Source organism: Mandrillus leucophaeus, unplaced genomic scaffold (genome assembly GCF_000951045.1).
Source record: "Mandrillus leucophaeus isolate KB7577 unplaced genomic scaffold, Mleu.le_1.0 Scaffold101, whole genome shotgun sequence".
NCBI lineage: Eukaryota > Metazoa > Chordata > Mammalia > Primates > Cercopithecidae > Mandrillus > Mandrillus leucophaeus.
This window is the reverse complement of record NW_012098210.1, coordinates 3,136,274-3,153,006: the sequence shown is the minus strand read 5'-3', so window position 1 is coordinate 3,153,006 and position 16,733 is coordinate 3,136,274. Positions and strand designations below refer to the sequence as shown.

The window sequence follows — 16,733 nt, the reverse complement described above, 5'->3', positions numbered from 1 at the left end:
CGCCTCGGCCTCCCAAAGTGCTGGGATTACAGGCGAGCCACCGCGCCCGGCCAACAAGCCTTCTTTATAATGTTAAGAATGAAAAATAAATGATACTGTAGAATATTATAATCTTATTTTATTCACTTATTCAACATTAATTAAAGGCACTCCTATGATTTTATGTTGTTTGTTTAAATTCAGAAAAGCTCACGGAGAATCCAGGACACACATGTTCTCAGTGCAGCAAGAGGGCTGTGTCCCCATCTGGGCAGCAGATGGCGCCAGAGGATGTGGCTGAGCCTTTGAGGGTGTCCTTGCTTCCGGTGATCCTGGAAGCTGGGGTACCCCCCACCCCTCCCAGCCACAGTGAGAAGGGGAGCCAGTCCAGCCCTTCCTATGTCTCCATCTGTAGCCTGAAGAGCCTCACCAACAACTGCTAGTGCCGGATAGTAAGGATGCAGCCAGAGTAAGTGTACAAAATGCTGCTGTGCAGCTTGACTGAAGGAGAGGCCCAGGAAGGTGGTTCCAGAGGAAGATGGCTGATGGGAAAGACGTGAGCATACTGAAATGTGGGTGGAAAGGATGAAGGAGAGAGATAGGGGACAGAAAGGACGAGGCAACGTCCCTGCACTTGAGGCATGGGAAGCATAGGTGGAGGGTCAGCCTAGGAGAGGCAGAAGCCTCATCTGCCACTCTCTGCAGGGAAGCTCCGAAGGATAGGCATGAAGGCTGGTGAGCTTGTCGATGGGGGAGGAAGTTGCCTCCGGGTGGCTTCTATTTCGTCTATGAAGCAAGAGACCAAGTTGCCTGTTGACAAGTGATGGTGGAGAGGGGTGTCCTCCGGATTTCCACCATTTATCTTGACTTCTTCAATCTCTTGCTTATTCCTTCTGCAAATATGTATTGATAACCTATTACGCTAGGCACTATTTTGGACTCACTGGACATGCAGAAGTGAACATAGAACTTATGTTCAGGGGTTGAGGGAAAATAGACAAGTAAACACATAAACATCAAAACCAAAAACATCGGGGAAAGAGAAGGACTATGAAGAAACAGGCAGGATGAGAGAGCAGAGAGTGCGGGAGGCTGTGGAAACAAGGTGCTCAAGGAGGTCTTTTGCTCAGGAAGTCTTCCCAAAGAAGTGACATCTGAGTAGAGATCAGAAGGCAGCAGCAAAGAGCCCTGCGAATATCTGGGGGACAGAGAGCATTTCAGTTAAAGAGGACAGCCAGGGTAAAGGGAAGGAGAGGGTGGAGAGGAGGTGCGACCCAGGGAGACAGATCACATAGGATGTTGGAAATCACCTTTGATCTTTAGCATGATTGTTGTTACTAAGAACCAGGGAAGTGACGTGGCTGGATTCATATTTTGAAAGGATCACGCTGCTGCTGTGCAGAGGATAGGCTAAAAGGGGCAGACGTGGAAAAAGGGACCCCACTTGGGAGGCTGTTGCAGCCATACACAGCAAAGATGTGAGGAGCAGTGAAGGAGGCTCGAAGTCATCACATTCAGGATGTGTTTTGCAGGGAGAGCCAACAGGATTTGCTGATGGCAAATCTGATGATCAGATGTGGAATGTGAAACGAAAAAGAGGAGTTGATGATGACTCAGGTGTTTGCTCTGGGCCAAATGGTGGTACCACTTACTCAAATGTGGAAGACCAAAGGTAGATTAGATTTGGGAAGAAGCAGAACTTCTGCTTTAAATATGTTAAGTCCCTGGAAAGATTCTGGAGGCAGTACTGTTAGTTGCTTTGCTTTGCCCAGCAGGTGTGGCTCTGTTTTTTTCCAGCAGCACCTGTTGGTGGCCCAGCCATAGCTGTAGACTGATTCCTGATTGGAATTATGTCAACTGGCTTTAACAAAATAGGGGGTAAGAGAGTTGAGGGTATTAGAAGGAGACCCAGTGAAATGATAGACCAAATGTAAAACTCCAGTCCTGGAACCAATTTTAATTAGTCTGAACTGATCACAAGTGACAGAAGCCTAACCCAAACTAATTTAAGCAAAAGAGGAGGAACCAATGACTCAAGTAGCGGAAAGCACACCCAAGTAGCTCACAAATGAAAAGAAAGAGCTTCAAGGCATAATAAAGTGGCCACATGACCTTGAACCGGGGCTGAAAGACAACTGTGTAAGCCCACGTGCCCCATGTATGGGAGTGGGATGGTGGCAATCTAAGACAAAAGGGAGTGGCTGGGACTGCAGTGAAATGGAGAAGGAATACCCAATCCAACAGATCAAAATTGCACAAACACTGAGTTTGCCAAACTAAAATATGCCTGACACTCTGCATTCCCTGAGAGAGATCTAGGCTTTGAACATTCTGGCAAAATCAGTGTTAAACAACCACTGCTAGAATCATGGGAAGTGAGAAGACTTTTGTACCTATCAGTCTCAAGCTGAACAGTATGAAACAGGGCAGTGAACGACCCCCTTTTTTTAATACTAAATACATAACACAAGATTAGATGTCCTGAATGCCACCTTGGTAGAGCAACAACTCTTCCTGCGTGTGGATGGCTTGATTGTCCTACACAAATAAGGAGTCTCAACAAACAGCCCAGCCAGTCATTATAAAGAGTACAGCCTTCGTAACTCTACCATTAAGTTCGGCAGACCACTAATTAGACAGGCAATTCTCAAGAACTGACCCAGCAACCTAACTCACTCTGCACCTTGGGGTTACCCTTGAGCTCACCCCAACAGGACCTAGTAAGTGCAGGTGACTCAAACTAGAGGTGCTTCACTCCTACATTTTTTGCAGGAGGGGCATACACTCCAGGCAGCTCCTAAGAAATAGGACATAACATATTACTCACCTGTCACACAGCAGCAAAGGCAGCAAGAGACAGTGCCTGCCAAATAACCCAGGCCCTTGGAGGAAACAGTTCTGAGGTTTGCACAAAGCCACAACTAAACACCTTGACCCTGAAGTCCCTGATGCCCACAGCATGAGAAACCATGCAACCAATTCTCCATAGAACCTGGTGCCGGAAAGAACTTTCCTTTCCTGTGAACTTCTATCAGGCAATGGGAATTTTATAGGAACCATTGGCATGGGTGTTGGCCTGAGCATGCCACATTTGCCACTCCTGATAGAGCCCCTTGGGTTTCAATCTATGCCAAGTCTATTTTGAAACTTCATCACCGCATGAAACATATCCTGTGTTCCTTGTATGTCATATCTCCTCACTTCTGAATGGCTCTTGCTCTTCCTTGCTCCTCTGTCTGGAGTGGGTTTGGTTTTTGGAACTGTCAATCATAAATGGCACCCACATTATGCAATTAATGATGTGGAGGCAGCACACTGGAGGAGATGCCCCCTCTGGCACCTGTCCCTGCCTGTGTGTCCAAAGGCTCCCCATCGGCTTCCTCCCAGGGTTGCTCCCTTCCCCATGAGGTCATGTCCTCTCCAAGCTGAGTGGCCTTGCATGGCCGCCCCAAGGTCCTTCTGAGAACCTCCATTTCCTCTGCTGTGGAACAATCCCAACCCCCCTTTTGTGGTTGCAGATGCAGAGAAGATAACGGGATACAGGCAATGGAACTGGTAAACAGTGACATCCTATATGAATTTAAAGTCACTCCTTATCACCAGGCAGCCAGTGGGACCTAAGAGGGCCCTCCTCCCTTTATCTGCTCTCAGACGTGTCATCTCTGCTGTAAGGAGGAAATTAGCTGGGCCAACACAACCATGTTTTGGAATGGGAGAATGAAGGGAGGGCATTCTCAGACTCTTGAAACTTTCTTCCATGTATAACTTGATGCATTTTTACCAATGTGCATGCCCATGCAACCACCACCCACGTCAAGATGTAGAACACTTCCATAACCCCAAGAAGTGCCCCCATCCCACTTCTGCCCAGCCACCACCCCTAGTCCCTCATCTCCAACACAGTAGATTAGTTTTGCAAGTTCTTGAACATCACGTAAAAGAAATCACACAGTACAAAGCCTTTTGTCTGGCTTCTTTAACTCAACATGATGTTTTGGGGGTTGTTGTTGTTGTTGTTGTTGGAGATGGAATCTTGCTATGTTGCTCAGGCTGGAGTGCAGTGGCATGCTCACAGCTCACTGCAGCCTCAACCTTCTGGACTCAAGCAATCCTCCCACCTCAGCCTCCCCAGTAGCTGAGACTATAGGCATGCACCACCATGCCCAGCTAATTTCTGTATTTTTGTGGAGATGGGGTTTCGCCATGTTGCCCAGCTGATGAACTCCTGGGCTCAAGCAATCCACCTGCCTTGGCCTCTCAAAGTGCTGGGAGTACATGAGCCATCCTACCCTGCCAACATAACGTTTTTGAGATTATGTTGTTGCAAAAGTTTCCTTTTATGTATTGCTATATAGTATTCCATTGTATGAGTGCACTGCAATTTATCCATTCTACTGTTGATGGACATCTGGGTAGTTCCCAGTTTTTTAGCTATTAGGAACTATGTTGCTGTGGACACATTGGCATATATGTTTGTGAGCGTCTGCATACCTTTCTCCTGGGTGTATACCCAGGGGTGGGAATGCTGACCAGCACATGGCCAGTTTTAGCTGACTCTGCCACAGTCCCCCGGTGTGGTCGTACCACACCCATTCTCTCCAGCAATGGTCTTAAGCTTTTTTGATGGCACCAGCCTCTTCTTTTCATCATACAATAGAACAAGCCTACACCGCGCAGTCAGACAGACTTCAGCTCATGTCTCGGCACCTCTGAGCAACCTTGGGCAAGTTACTTAACTTCTCTGAGGTTTCATTTGCCCACAGGAATAAATCACCCTCCCAAGCCTGAGTTGGCATCACTGTCAAATCAGTATCACATCCACATGGCATAGTGCCAGGCAATTGGCACTAAGTGAATATTCTCTCCCGCCCTCTTACCTATCCGTGAAGTTCCCCGAAGTGCAGTCAAGTAAACATTTCCAGACCTTTCACCCCCACGGGGTCCTTTAAAATTCCTCTGCCTGTACACCGAGAACCTATTTATCACTTTCTTCCCCAATACTTATGTGATGGGGCTGCTTGTCTCCATCCCACTGCAGTGGGTGGGGAAATCCAACAACTGAGGAGTCAGAAGCAGACAGCAGACTGTGAGTCATGGAAGGTAACAGGTAATAGAAGGTGGCTTCCCATAAAGTGACCCTGGGAGGAGACAGACATGCTTTGACCAAAGTAAGGTCCAAATTTACATTGTCTGTTTATGTACTGTTATGGAAAGATGTCCAAGACATATTGTGGGGTTTTTTGTTTTTTGTTTGTTTGTATGTTTGTTTTTGAGATGGAGTTTCGCTCTTGTTGCCCAGGCTAGAGTGCAATGGTGCGATCTCGGCTCACTGCGACCTCTACCTCCTGGGTTCAAAAAATTCTCCTGCTTCAGCCTCCTGAGTAGCTGGGATTACAGGCACGCACCACCCACCCGGCTACTTTTTTATACTTTTAGTAGAGATGGGGTTTCACCATGTTGATCAGGCTTGTCTCGAACTCCTGACCTCAGGTGATCCACCCACCTTGGCCTCCCAAAGTGCTGGGACTACAGGCGTGAGCCACCACACCCAGCCTACAAGACATATTGTTAACTAAAACAAGCAAAATGCAGGACAGGATGAATACTTAGGCGCTTTTGTATACAAAGGAGGGAGAAGAGTGTTTTCATATTGACTTACATCTAGGAATGGATACCCATAGGGCTGTGGGAGAGGCAACAATGACTGAGGACACTGTGGGAGGGAACATTTCAGTGTATTGTATCCACATGGACAGCTTTTGGGCTTAAACTACATGAACAGATCCTCTATTCAGAGAATTTTTCATATATAGGCCGGGCACAGTGGCTTATGCCTGTAATCCCAACACTTTTGGAGTCTGAGGCAGGTGGATCACCTGAGGTCAGGAGTTCGAGACCAGCCTGGCCAATATAGCAAAACCCCAAGTCTATTTAAAATAGAAAAATTAGCCAGGCATATGGTGCGTGCCTATAATCCCAGCTACTCAAGAAACTGAGGCAGGAGAATCGCTTGAGCCTGGGAGGTGGAGGTTGCAATGAGCCGGGATCGTGCCACTACACTCCAGCCCAGGCAACTTAGTGAAACTCCGTCTCAAAAAAAAGAAAAATTCATATATATACTTAGATATTTTTCAGCTATGCCAGCAGGTGGGTATGAATCCCTTGATATAAGCTCCATGAAGATTTCTGGTGGATCAACCCTGGCAAAGCAAAATGTCTGCGAGGTTTGTGCACGTAGGTATGTGTGTGTAAGTGGATGTAGGTAAGCATGTGTGTAGGTGTGTCTGTGTGTTAGACATCTCCATCACAACCTACCAGCCTGGGCAATATAACAAGACACTGTCTCTATGAAAAAATCAAAATTAAAATTAGTCATGCATGGTGGCACATGCCTGTAGTCCCAGCTACTCCTGAGGAAGGAGGATCATTTAAGCCCAGGAGTCTGAGGCTGCAGTGAGCCATGATCGCACCACTGTACTCCAGCCTGAGCAGCAGAGTGAGATGCTATCTCAATCAATCAATCAATCACCTGAGAGGAGGAAGGTGATGTCATGTCCTATCAAGGGCAGGGCCCTAAATGTCCATGGAGGGGACCTAACCTAAGCTCACACGGAATTAGACCGGGGGGCCTACCTGGCTCTTCATAACTTCTCCCCATCACCCCACCCCTTCAACTCTATAGAATTCAAATTTCATCACTAGAAATTTAGGATAACAAAATGACTAACTCTTCTTTAAGATGACTGGGGATAGTGCGAATGGGGACATTTTAGTGTATTCTTATATAGCTTTTGGGCTTAAACCACATGGACAGATCCATGTGGATCTGGATTCAAATTTCATCACTAGAAATGTGGAGTAACAAAGTGACTGTTCTTTAAGGTTCTGTGTGTGTATGTAGATGGGTATATGTGTAGGGTGTAGAGTGAGTGTATATAGGTGTGTGTACCTGTATATGCCATGTGGGTTATGTGTAAGGTGTAGTGGTGAGTATATGTAGATATGTGTACCTATATATGTGGGTGAGTATACCTAAGGGGGTAGGTGTGTCTTTTTACTCAGCAAAAAGAGAAGAAAAAGAAGTTTTTCTTTTTTTTAGAGACACCTGTAGAGATGGGGTATCACTGTGTTGCCCAGGCTGGTTTCAAGCTCCCAGGCTCAAGCGATCCTTCTGCCTCAGCCTCCCAAAGTGCTGGGATTACAAGCATGAGCCACCATGTCCAGCCTAGGACCCTTTTCTAGATGCCTAGTATGTAAAGGAAAGTATTGATCACTTTATATTTGGTGTGTGAATTATTCCTTAATACTGAGAAGCTTGACAGCTTACATGTAAAGGATTACAAATAACACCTTCTTTTATTTTTCTGAGACAGGGTCTCACTCTGTCACCCAAGCTGGAGTGCAGTGGTACAATCATGGCTTACTGCAGCCTCAGACTCCTGGGTTCAAGCGATCCTCCCACCTTGGCCTCCCAAAGTGTTGGAAGCACTGAACCCAGCTGAAGAGAAGAAAAATCTATCCCCCAATAAATGGCAGGCCTTAGGATATTCCTCCTGCCAAAAAAATAAAGCCCAGAATGATCACCTGCCCAGATGTTCAAAAAGAGGCCACCCCAGGGGCCAGACCCACAGCCCAGTGGCCAGGTGACACTAATTAACAATGAACAGACCAGGCGCGGTAGCTCACACCTATAATCCCAGCACTTTGGGAGGCCAAGGCGGGTGTATCACCTGAGGTCAGGAGTTCGAGACCAGCCTGGCCAACATGACAAAACTCCATCTCTACGAAAAATACAAAAATTATCCAGGCATGGTGGCAGACACCTGTAATCTCGGCTACTCAGGAGGCTGAGGCAGAGAATTGCTTGAACCCAGCAGGCGGAGGTTGCAGTGAGCCGAGATTGTGCCATTGCACCCCAGCCTGGGCGACAGAGCGAGACTCTGTCTTAAAAAAAAAAAAAAGAAAAGAAAACAATGAACATACCTAGGCTTGGCATGGAGCCACCACTGCTGGGGTCCCTCCCACAGAACTCCTTTACTCCAGGCAGCGTGTCACTCAATTAAACTCAGAGAAGTCCAGCAAAAAAAGGGCCAGCAGGCAGACTCAGGCCAGACCTGAAGGAGCAGGTGGACAGTGAGAGGACTGTATTCCTGAGGGGCCTTACTGGCAGGAAGGTAAACACCCCAACAGATGAGGGGAGGGGACACCCCTACCAGTAAAAGCAGCACCTTCCCTCTGGAGACAGAGTCAGGCCAGGGCTCCCCCACCTTCTTCTCACTCAAAGGGGGTGTGACAGAAATAAACACACACACACACATACACAGAGGCTGAGAAAACCAGAGAGAAGCCGAGGGGCAGGGGAGGGAGCCTCTTTTATTATCCCAAAATGCAAAGTATTGAAGGCACTTACAATAACAAGGCGGGACAGAGGGTAGGCAAGGGGGGCGCAGGATCCAGCACAGAGGTAACTCAACAGCCCACCTGCTCATGGCCCGGCCTGGAGAAAAAGAAAAGCTACAGGGCCGGGTCTGAAGGCAGTCAGGGCAGCTAGCTCTAAAGAAGATAAAAATCCTTTCTACAGAGGATCAGGAAGGCAGGAGCACATGGCAGCAAGGGGCGGGCTGGAGGTCACAAGTTAGTGGCTCTTCTCGGCAGCGAGGACAGCCCTCAGGTCCCCTGCTGGAAGAGGTCTCGGTACATCTCGATGAGGCGGGCAGCCTCGCGCTGGCCAGAGAGCAGAGCACCGTGGGTAGTGGAATAGTACTTGCGGTGGGTGGCCTCACCGGAAAACAGCACCTGCATGGGCTGGGGGGCGGCGATAGGGAGGTCAGGGTGGAGGAGCAGCAGAGGCCACAAGGCCACCCCTCTCCACCAGAACCCCCCATCCCAATGACAAATTAGAGAGGCTCTGAGACACAGGTACTGCTGCTTCCACAGGATGAAGAGCTGCCCATCCTATCTGGCCACTTTCCCCTGCTTCTTCCCTCGGCTCTGCCTGTCTTGCGGCCATTAGGAGTCCTGGCTCTGCAGTCTCAAATGCTCTTTGTGCCTCTTACTTGTGAACTTGAGGCAGGTGGTTTAACCTCCCTAAGCCTTGCTTTTCTCATCTGCCAAATGGGTTTACACCACCTACTTCGGAGGGTGGTTGTAAGGATTAAGGGAAATCATGTATCTAAAGCACTTAGAACCTGGAAGAACAAAGCACTCAATAAAGTCGGTGGTAATTTGACAAACCTTTACGGCGCCCCTGTTAGCATCCAGGGGCTGTTCTGGGCACTTGGAAGAGAAAAGGTGACCAGGCTGCTGCTTTGTGGAGCTTCCATGCTGGTGAGGAAGCCAGACATGAAACCCAGTTACTAAATAGCGTCATACGTGATGGAATGGGGTTTGCACGTGGCGCCAAAAGCCCAGAAAAGAGGCCCAGTGTCAGGGGATCCCACAAAGCTTCCCAGAGGACAGGACCTTTGAACTGGTTCTCAGAAGATGCTGAGTGAACGGACAGGCAAAGGACATTTCGGACAGAGGGAAAGGTGGGGGCAAAAATGTACGAAAGCAGGCCTTGCTCAGGGGACAGTGAGAATTTTGGCACAGCCAGGGCTCAGCCCTGAGAGAGCAGGCTGTCTAGGTGAGGTCTAGGCAAGGTACAAGTTCTTGCACCCCAAGTTTGCATTTAGACTTTATCCTGGTTCCTCTCAAATTCAGTGTGCAAGGCACCAGCTGTGGATCCTGATAAAATGCAGTTTTTATTTATTATTTTTGAGACAGTGTCTCACTCTATTGCTCCGGTTGGAGTGCAGTATCACAGCTCACTGCAGCCTTGGCCTCCTGGGCTCAAGTAATCCTCCCACCTAAGCTTCCTAAGTAGCTGGGACTACAAGCACACACCACCACATCTGGCTAATTTTTTTTTTTTTAATTTTTTGTAGAGATGGGGGTTTTACTTTTCTGCCCAGGCTGGTCTTGAACTCCTGAGCTCAAGCCATCCTCCCACTTCAGCCTCCCATAGTGCTGGGATTATAGGCAGGAGCCTGCATCCCTGGCCAGAATGCAGAGTTTTTAATCCAGCAGGTCTGGGGTGGGCTGAGAGTCTGCATTGCTTTTTATTTATTTATTTGTGTGTGTGTGTTTGAGGTGGCAGGGGTTGTTGTTTTTTGTTTTTTTGTTTTGAGACAGGGTCTCGCTCTGACACTCAGGCTGGAGTGCAATGGCATGATCTCCGCTTACTGCAACCTCCGCCTCCCGGGTTCAAGCAATTCTCATGCCTCAGCCTCCTGAGTAGCTAGAACTACAGGTGTGCACCACCATGCGTGGCTAATTTTGTATTTTTAGTACAGACAGGGTTTCGCCATGTTGGCCAGGCTGAGAGTCTGCATTTCTAACCAGCTCCCAGGTGAGGCTGGTACTGAACTAGCTACCCTGAGTAGTGAGGCCGTATCCCACCACCAAGGAGCCCACAGAGGCTGTTACACTGAAAGGGGTGCTGTATACTGTGTCAGGGTATAAGCTGCCTACTCCCACATCCACCCATTCTCCTCTTTCTCCTCAATAACAAAGTCCTGATTTTTAACTGGGTCCATTGCCACCCAGAATGAAAATGATACTACCCAGCCTCTCTAGCAGCTAGGTGCAGTCATGTGACTATGTTCTGGCCAATAAGCATTAAAGTCCACTGTTGCTTAGAGACACAGCTGACTCAGCTCCAAGGGTTCCCTTCTTGCCATCTGCCTTTCCTCCTCCTTCCAGCCTCAGATGCAGATGTGAGAACTGGAGCTTCTGCAGCCCTCTTGGACCACAAGATGGTCTTGAAGATGAGAGCCAGGTGCTAATGATATGGGATCCTGCTGCCTGCCTCCAGATTTCCTTTTGGTTTTCCTTGTTTAAGTCACAGGTGTGTTTGCTTTGCTTTACTTTTTGTTACATGCACTAGTCCTAACTGATGCAAGTGAAAAGAGATTTGCTTTTTAGCAGGATGGCTGTGGCAGCAGAAAGGGCCTTTCTGAGGATCTCTCTTTCTTTAAACACCAGTCCTTTTCTCTTTCCCTCTGAGCACAGTTGGGCAGGCACAGTAGATGCTGGTTGACTGAACTCTTCTTCACCAATTATACCAAATAATTGTTTTAAATATAACTCTGTTGAGTTTTAACATTTACTGTGTGTGTCTGCTTGATGGGGGAAACTCAAAATCCACTTTATGGGAGCAAAAATATATATTTCAGATTTTTTTTTTAACTGTACAGCTGGCATAATTGTGGAGAACATCAATAATCTAAACTTTATTTTCTAAAATATATTGGGAAAACATTTCCATTGAATCAGTGCTGTCCAAGAGGACATGCCATGATGCTGGAAATGTTCTATCACTATATAATTTACTATGGAGCCTCTAGCCACATGTGGCTATGCGACTAGTGCAACCAAGGAACAAAAACTTTACTATATTGGCCAAGTGTGGTGGCTCATTCCTATAATCCTAGCACTTCAGGAGGTTGAGGCGGGAGGCTAGCTTGAGCCCAGGAGTTCAAGACCAGCCTAGCAGGATGATGAAACCCCGTCTCTACCCAAAAAAATACAAAAATTAGCTGGCTGTGGTGGCGTGCCAGCATGCCTGTGGTCCCAGTTACTTGGGAGGCTGAGGTGGGAGGATCACTTGAGCCTGGGAGGTCAAGGCTGCAGTGAGCTGTGATTGCACCACTACACCCCAGTCTGAAGTGTAGACAGAGCAAGACCCTGTCTCAAAAAAAGAAAAAAAAAATACTGTATTAACTTAAATTTTAATTGATTAATCTAAATTGAAAGTGGCTGATAGCTACCATATTGGCCAGCACAGCACGGAATAGCTCAGTTTTCATAATATCAAGAAAACACTTTAAGTTTCAATTTGATTCCATTTTTTCTTCCAGATATTAAGTGCACACTTTTCTCCTTGTGTTCTCTCTCATTACAGAAGCTACTCCACCCTCCATCCCTGCCTCACCTGAGCACCCCTTAGTGAACACTACCCTAGCCCTCCTCACCCTGGACCAGACACACATACGAAATACACCCACAACTCCCCTCCTCACCCCAAACGCCCCCGCTTACCGCTGTCTTCGAGCTCTCCGTGTACGGCAGGGGCTTGGCCAGCTTCTCCACATCCGCCCCACTGGAGCCCACCTGCGTGTATGAATAGGAGCCGCGGAAGTAGGGGTTGCTGCCCCAGGCCGAGCGCAGGATTCGCCGAGGTTTTGGAATGTTGGGGTTCCCTGATGGGGAGTCAGAAAAGCCAAGGGGAGGGAGAATAAGAAATGGCTGCATACAGAAGATGACCCCAAATGGACAACCCCCCACCCCACCTCCAGGGCTCCAGGAGGACCAGGCTGACAGGGGTAGGCACGGAGGATAGAGGAGGAAGGAGGGAGGCTGGGGCTCGAGCTGTGTACCCACTCGGCACCTCCTGTGACCCCCAGCAAAACACTCCACCTTAGTTTTCCTATCTATCTGAAAAGAAGGGACAGATAATCATGTTTCCCTGCCTACTGTCGGGGGTTCTTGTGAGGCCCTCCTGGAATAGTGGGTGAAAAATGTTCAGCTGAAAGGCTCAGAGAGTAAAATACAAATCCAACTCTTAGCAACAGAGCACAATGGGCAGTGATGTTTGAGAGTTTTACCATTAGCCCTCAGAAAGAGGGAAGAGACACAGCGCCCATAATTCTGAGTGTTCCAAGTTCTAAACTGTCAGCAATTGAAGAGCCTTTGGCTGAATGTGGCGCCCTGCAGTGGCTCTCCCGTGGGGCACAGCATCCGAGCTTCACAGTCTGGGGAGGAGAGAGCTGCCACGGGTCCACCAGAGGAGGGCAGGTGAGGAAGAAGTGGCGTGGGGGAAGCGGGTCGTGGGGCACATGGCACACCTGTGAACTGACGCAGCATCTCTGTGCAGATCTCGGCCACTGCCTCGTCATCACACTTCTCCATGACGAGGGCCTCCTCCCCGCAGATCCAGCCGCTCAGCACATGGCCATAGCGCTCAGGCGGGTAGAGGACATCAAAGCCGCAGATCTTGCGGTACCAGAGCTCGGGTGGGTAGGTGAGGGTGCGGCTCTCCGCCTCGTCCTCCCACACAAACTGTAGGCTGTTGCACTCGGGGCCCCAGAAGGGCTCCTCGAATTCCAGAAAGATCTTGTCGGTGGTGCCAATGCCCAGGCGGTGGATGGCAGCCACCTTCTCTGTGGGCAGGCCTGGCCGGAAGAAACTGGTGTACTGCCTCTTCAGCACACCCAGCGACACGGTCACAATCACGTGGTCCGCTGGGATCAGCTCACAGTCCTCGCACTCCACCACCACCGGCCACTGCTCATCCTCATCCCACCTGCGCCCCTGGGGCTCCTCTCCCCCCTGGCTACCCTCCCCAGTGTCGTGATTGTGGTCGCCCTCACCCCGGGGCTCAATCTCAGGGCCTCTGGGGCGGGCTGAGGCCTGGTCCCAGTGAATGCAGCGGACAGGTTTCTCTAGCTGGATGACGTGGGCAGGGATGCCCTCCGCCAGCAGCTCCACAACCCGCATGAAGCCTGAGGGGATGATGTGGTGAGCGCCGGGGATCTCGGTCCACTCCCCGAAGGCGCTCAGGGACACCTCGTCCATGCTGTGTGAGCTGCTCTCACAGCTCTCCACCTGCGGGAAGACCCAAGGAGAAGCCAGGTGACCGCCAGGGTTGGGCAGGGGTAGGAGCAGCGCAGCCCTCCTCAGACCCAGACGCCCCCAGAATCCGTCTTCCTCAAGATACCTTCAGGTACTGCTGGATCATGGCGAGCTTCAGGCGCTTGGTGGCCTCTGGGTCATCAGGGTCATTCCTGATGCGGTTACGCACCTCCTCTCGGGTGAACACCCCCACGCTATTTTGACTTTCAGCATTGACTGGTTTATCGTGCCGGAAGAACTCCTGGGTCAAGTTATAGACCTGCCAGAGAGACCCCATGAGAGAGACTGAAAACACCTCATCACACCTCCATCTCAAACAGAAGGCTCCCAACTCAAACCCACCAGTTCCCAGGTGTCCCCTGGATGCACTGAGCCCCTGGTCTCTGTCCCTTAGGGATCTGATGTTGCACTCAATGCTGCATCAGGACTGCACCAACAGCCAAGGCCCTGGGCAGCCACCTCCTCGCCTATGGCCTGTTGGGGAGGTGAGATGGGCCCTGGAGGCTTTCTTGCCGGGCCCTCGCTTAGGACGATGTGAAACATTTGGTGCCCATACAGTCTGTGGGAAAGAAGCCACCCCTCATGGACTCTGCATGGGCCTCCATGGGCTCTACCTCCCACTGGAGGATGGGCATTTGCACACATTTACCTGTTCCAAGAGCCATACACGTCCTTTCCCTGCCACCCCTGCCCAAGTGTGTCTGCTTTGCCCGCTCCCAAGAGGGCAGTCTGGAGCTGTGGCCTGGCCAGCAGAAGGGCCCCTGAAGTCTGGAGACACCTCCCTGGGCCTGTGCAGGTCCGTACAAAGTACCCCCTTTGCTTCAGGCCTCAACCATGAGTAAGGAAGCTGATGCAGTGGGGAAGACAGGAACACAAAAGCCAGGGTCTCAGGAGGCCCCAGTGTGCCAAGGAAGGAAGATGCATTTCACGGGCACATTTCAGCAAGAACTCCAGCCCACACCTCATCAACAGGTAACAATGATCAGTCGCTTGGAAAGGGGTCTGACTGCCCGCCCACCCCCGTACCTGCCTCATCTACAGCCCCCACTAAGCACCAGGCAGAGCTCTCTGAAGGAAGTAAGCCAGTCCAGCGGCAGTCCTGGGAGCCCCAGAAGCAACATTTACTCAACATTTACTGAACTCTGCACAGGACACAGCTTGTGATGTGGGCGAAACAGTCCCTGCCCCTATCCTCACTCCAGCTGGGGAGACAGTCCACCATTGGGCTGCCGTGATAGGAAAGAACCCGGGGCTGTGAGGTCAACGCAGACAACCATGGGCAGCTGGGAGACAGCCAGGGTGGAGCAGGAGGGGGAAGAAAAGCATTTCAGGCAGAGGGAACAGCAACCTCAAAGATGGAGAAGCAGTCAGGAATCCTGAAGGAGTGTGGTTTTGCTGGAGGGGGCAGGAAGGAGAGAGGATCTGAGAGCCGACGTTAGAAAGGCAGGCAGGGTCCAGGGCATAAAGGACTGAGAGTCATTCCAAGAACTCTGGACTTGATCCAAGGCCCTGGCATCGCTGGAGGGCTGAGCAAAAAGGCGGCAGGACCACATGCCCACAGCTGTCATTCCCAGGACACCAGCTAATGGAGGCTCCTTGGCCGGGCCTCTGTGGCTGAGCTGATGAATGGTTTGTTTCCCTTCCTAAAGTGAGTGTGGTCAGCACACATGTCTGGGAATGGTGTCTGCCCTGTCCCCCAGCCCTGGGGCCACAGGGTGAAGGAAGATGGCAAAGCACAGTGATGTCCACCACCCTCCACCACCACCATCTCACTCAAGGGGAAGGCCTCCACCTGAGACACAGACATGAATTAAACTTATCTCTGGAGACTAAATTATAAAGAAGAAAGTGAGGGAAATTGTTTTGTCTTGCCTCCCTGCAATCAGGAGATGCTGAGTGGTTAGCCTTAGCTGGAGTCCTCAGCAAATTCTTCACCCAGGAGCACTGCCAAGGGTCAGGGTTTCAATTTGCCTCCTCCTCCCTGGGTTTTTCCCTTGGGCAATAAGCAACATGGTAGCCAGTCCTTAGCTTATGTTAACTAGAGGCCAAAATGCCCAGCTGAGGAGTAACAAATTTAGTCCATCGACATGACTCTTTGTATCAGCCACCAACTACGACAGCCTTCACTGCACATGGGTGTGCCATATGGCACAGTCTCCTCTCCTGGATTATCTGACACTTTCCCAATGTGACCCAAGGAAAATGGGACACGTCTGTGTCAGCTAATAATACTCACCCCAATTCTCATTAAGCATTTATCATTGGATCTCATTCAATCCTCATAATACTATGAGGTAGGTACCACCATGCCCATTTTACAGAAGAGGAAAGTAAGGCTCAGAGAGGTTCAATAACCTGCTCAAGATTCCACAGCTAATAAATGGTAGAACTGGTATTTGATCAAGGCAGTCTTACTCCAGAAACTAAGCTCTAGATGATACTATTGCACAAACTCATTTATTTGTTAATACATAAAATACATTCAAATGAGTGGCTCTTCAAAGTCATCATCTTTGGGGGGCTGCATATTTATTATGAAGCCACATTGAGGCAAGGCTTCACGTGCTTAGAGCACACCTCCTCAGAATGGCCTCTAGGATTGGTTAAAAGCCACACAAAGAAATCTTGACATCATCATCATGCCTTATCCTTTTGACTCAAAACATCACCACCTAGATGATAATCCACCATATCCACCCCATATTCACAATGCACACTCTTGACTTTCAAAAATCAAACCCACCTGCAGAATTTGATGATGATCTACTTTTAAACACATTTGAAAAAACAAACCATGGGCCCTGAAAGTCATTTTCAAAAGGCATCCATGTTTGAATCACTCACAATAACCTGGGAATCAGGCTGGGGCTGATTTCCAGCAGACCAGAGAGGTCTACTTTGAAGAATACTAGTTCTTATCTGACCCATTAACAATTCAGTCTCTTGGCACATGAGTGAGAATGCACAATACAATGGACTGCACACAACGTACCTTGTTGGTGCACACACACAAGACACTGAGTGTGCCTGTCCTCCATAGAGCAGGGACCGCCCCAAAGCAAGGGTCATGTCTCCTTTCT

The 16,733-nt window shown here is 49.5% G+C and overlaps 1 protein-coding gene across 2 annotated transcripts in view; it reads right to left on the bottom strand.

Moving 5' to 3' along the window:
• Positions 1-8,307: 8,307 nt before the first annotated feature.
• The window catches only part of SMOX (spermine oxidase), a 36,101-nt gene continuing 27,675 nt past the window's right edge, over positions 8,308-16,733 (bottom strand). Inside the window, exons 5-9 of one of the 2 annotated variants that reach the window (XM_011975176.1) lie at positions 13,739-13,912; positions 12,867-13,626; positions 12,061-12,221; positions 9,214-9,303; positions 8,308-8,784 (exon numbers count right to left, since the gene is read on the bottom strand). In XM_011975176.1, the coding sequence (XP_011830566.1) occupies positions 8,647-8,784; positions 9,214-9,303; positions 12,061-12,221; positions 12,867-13,626; positions 13,739-13,912 (1,323 nt within the window). In that variant the 3' untranslated portion in view covers positions 8,308-8,646. The remainder of the gene's footprint in view (positions 8,785-9,213; positions 9,304-12,060; positions 12,222-12,866; positions 13,627-13,738; positions 13,913-16,733) is intronic. The other variant, XM_011975181.1, reaches the window with a different exon arrangement.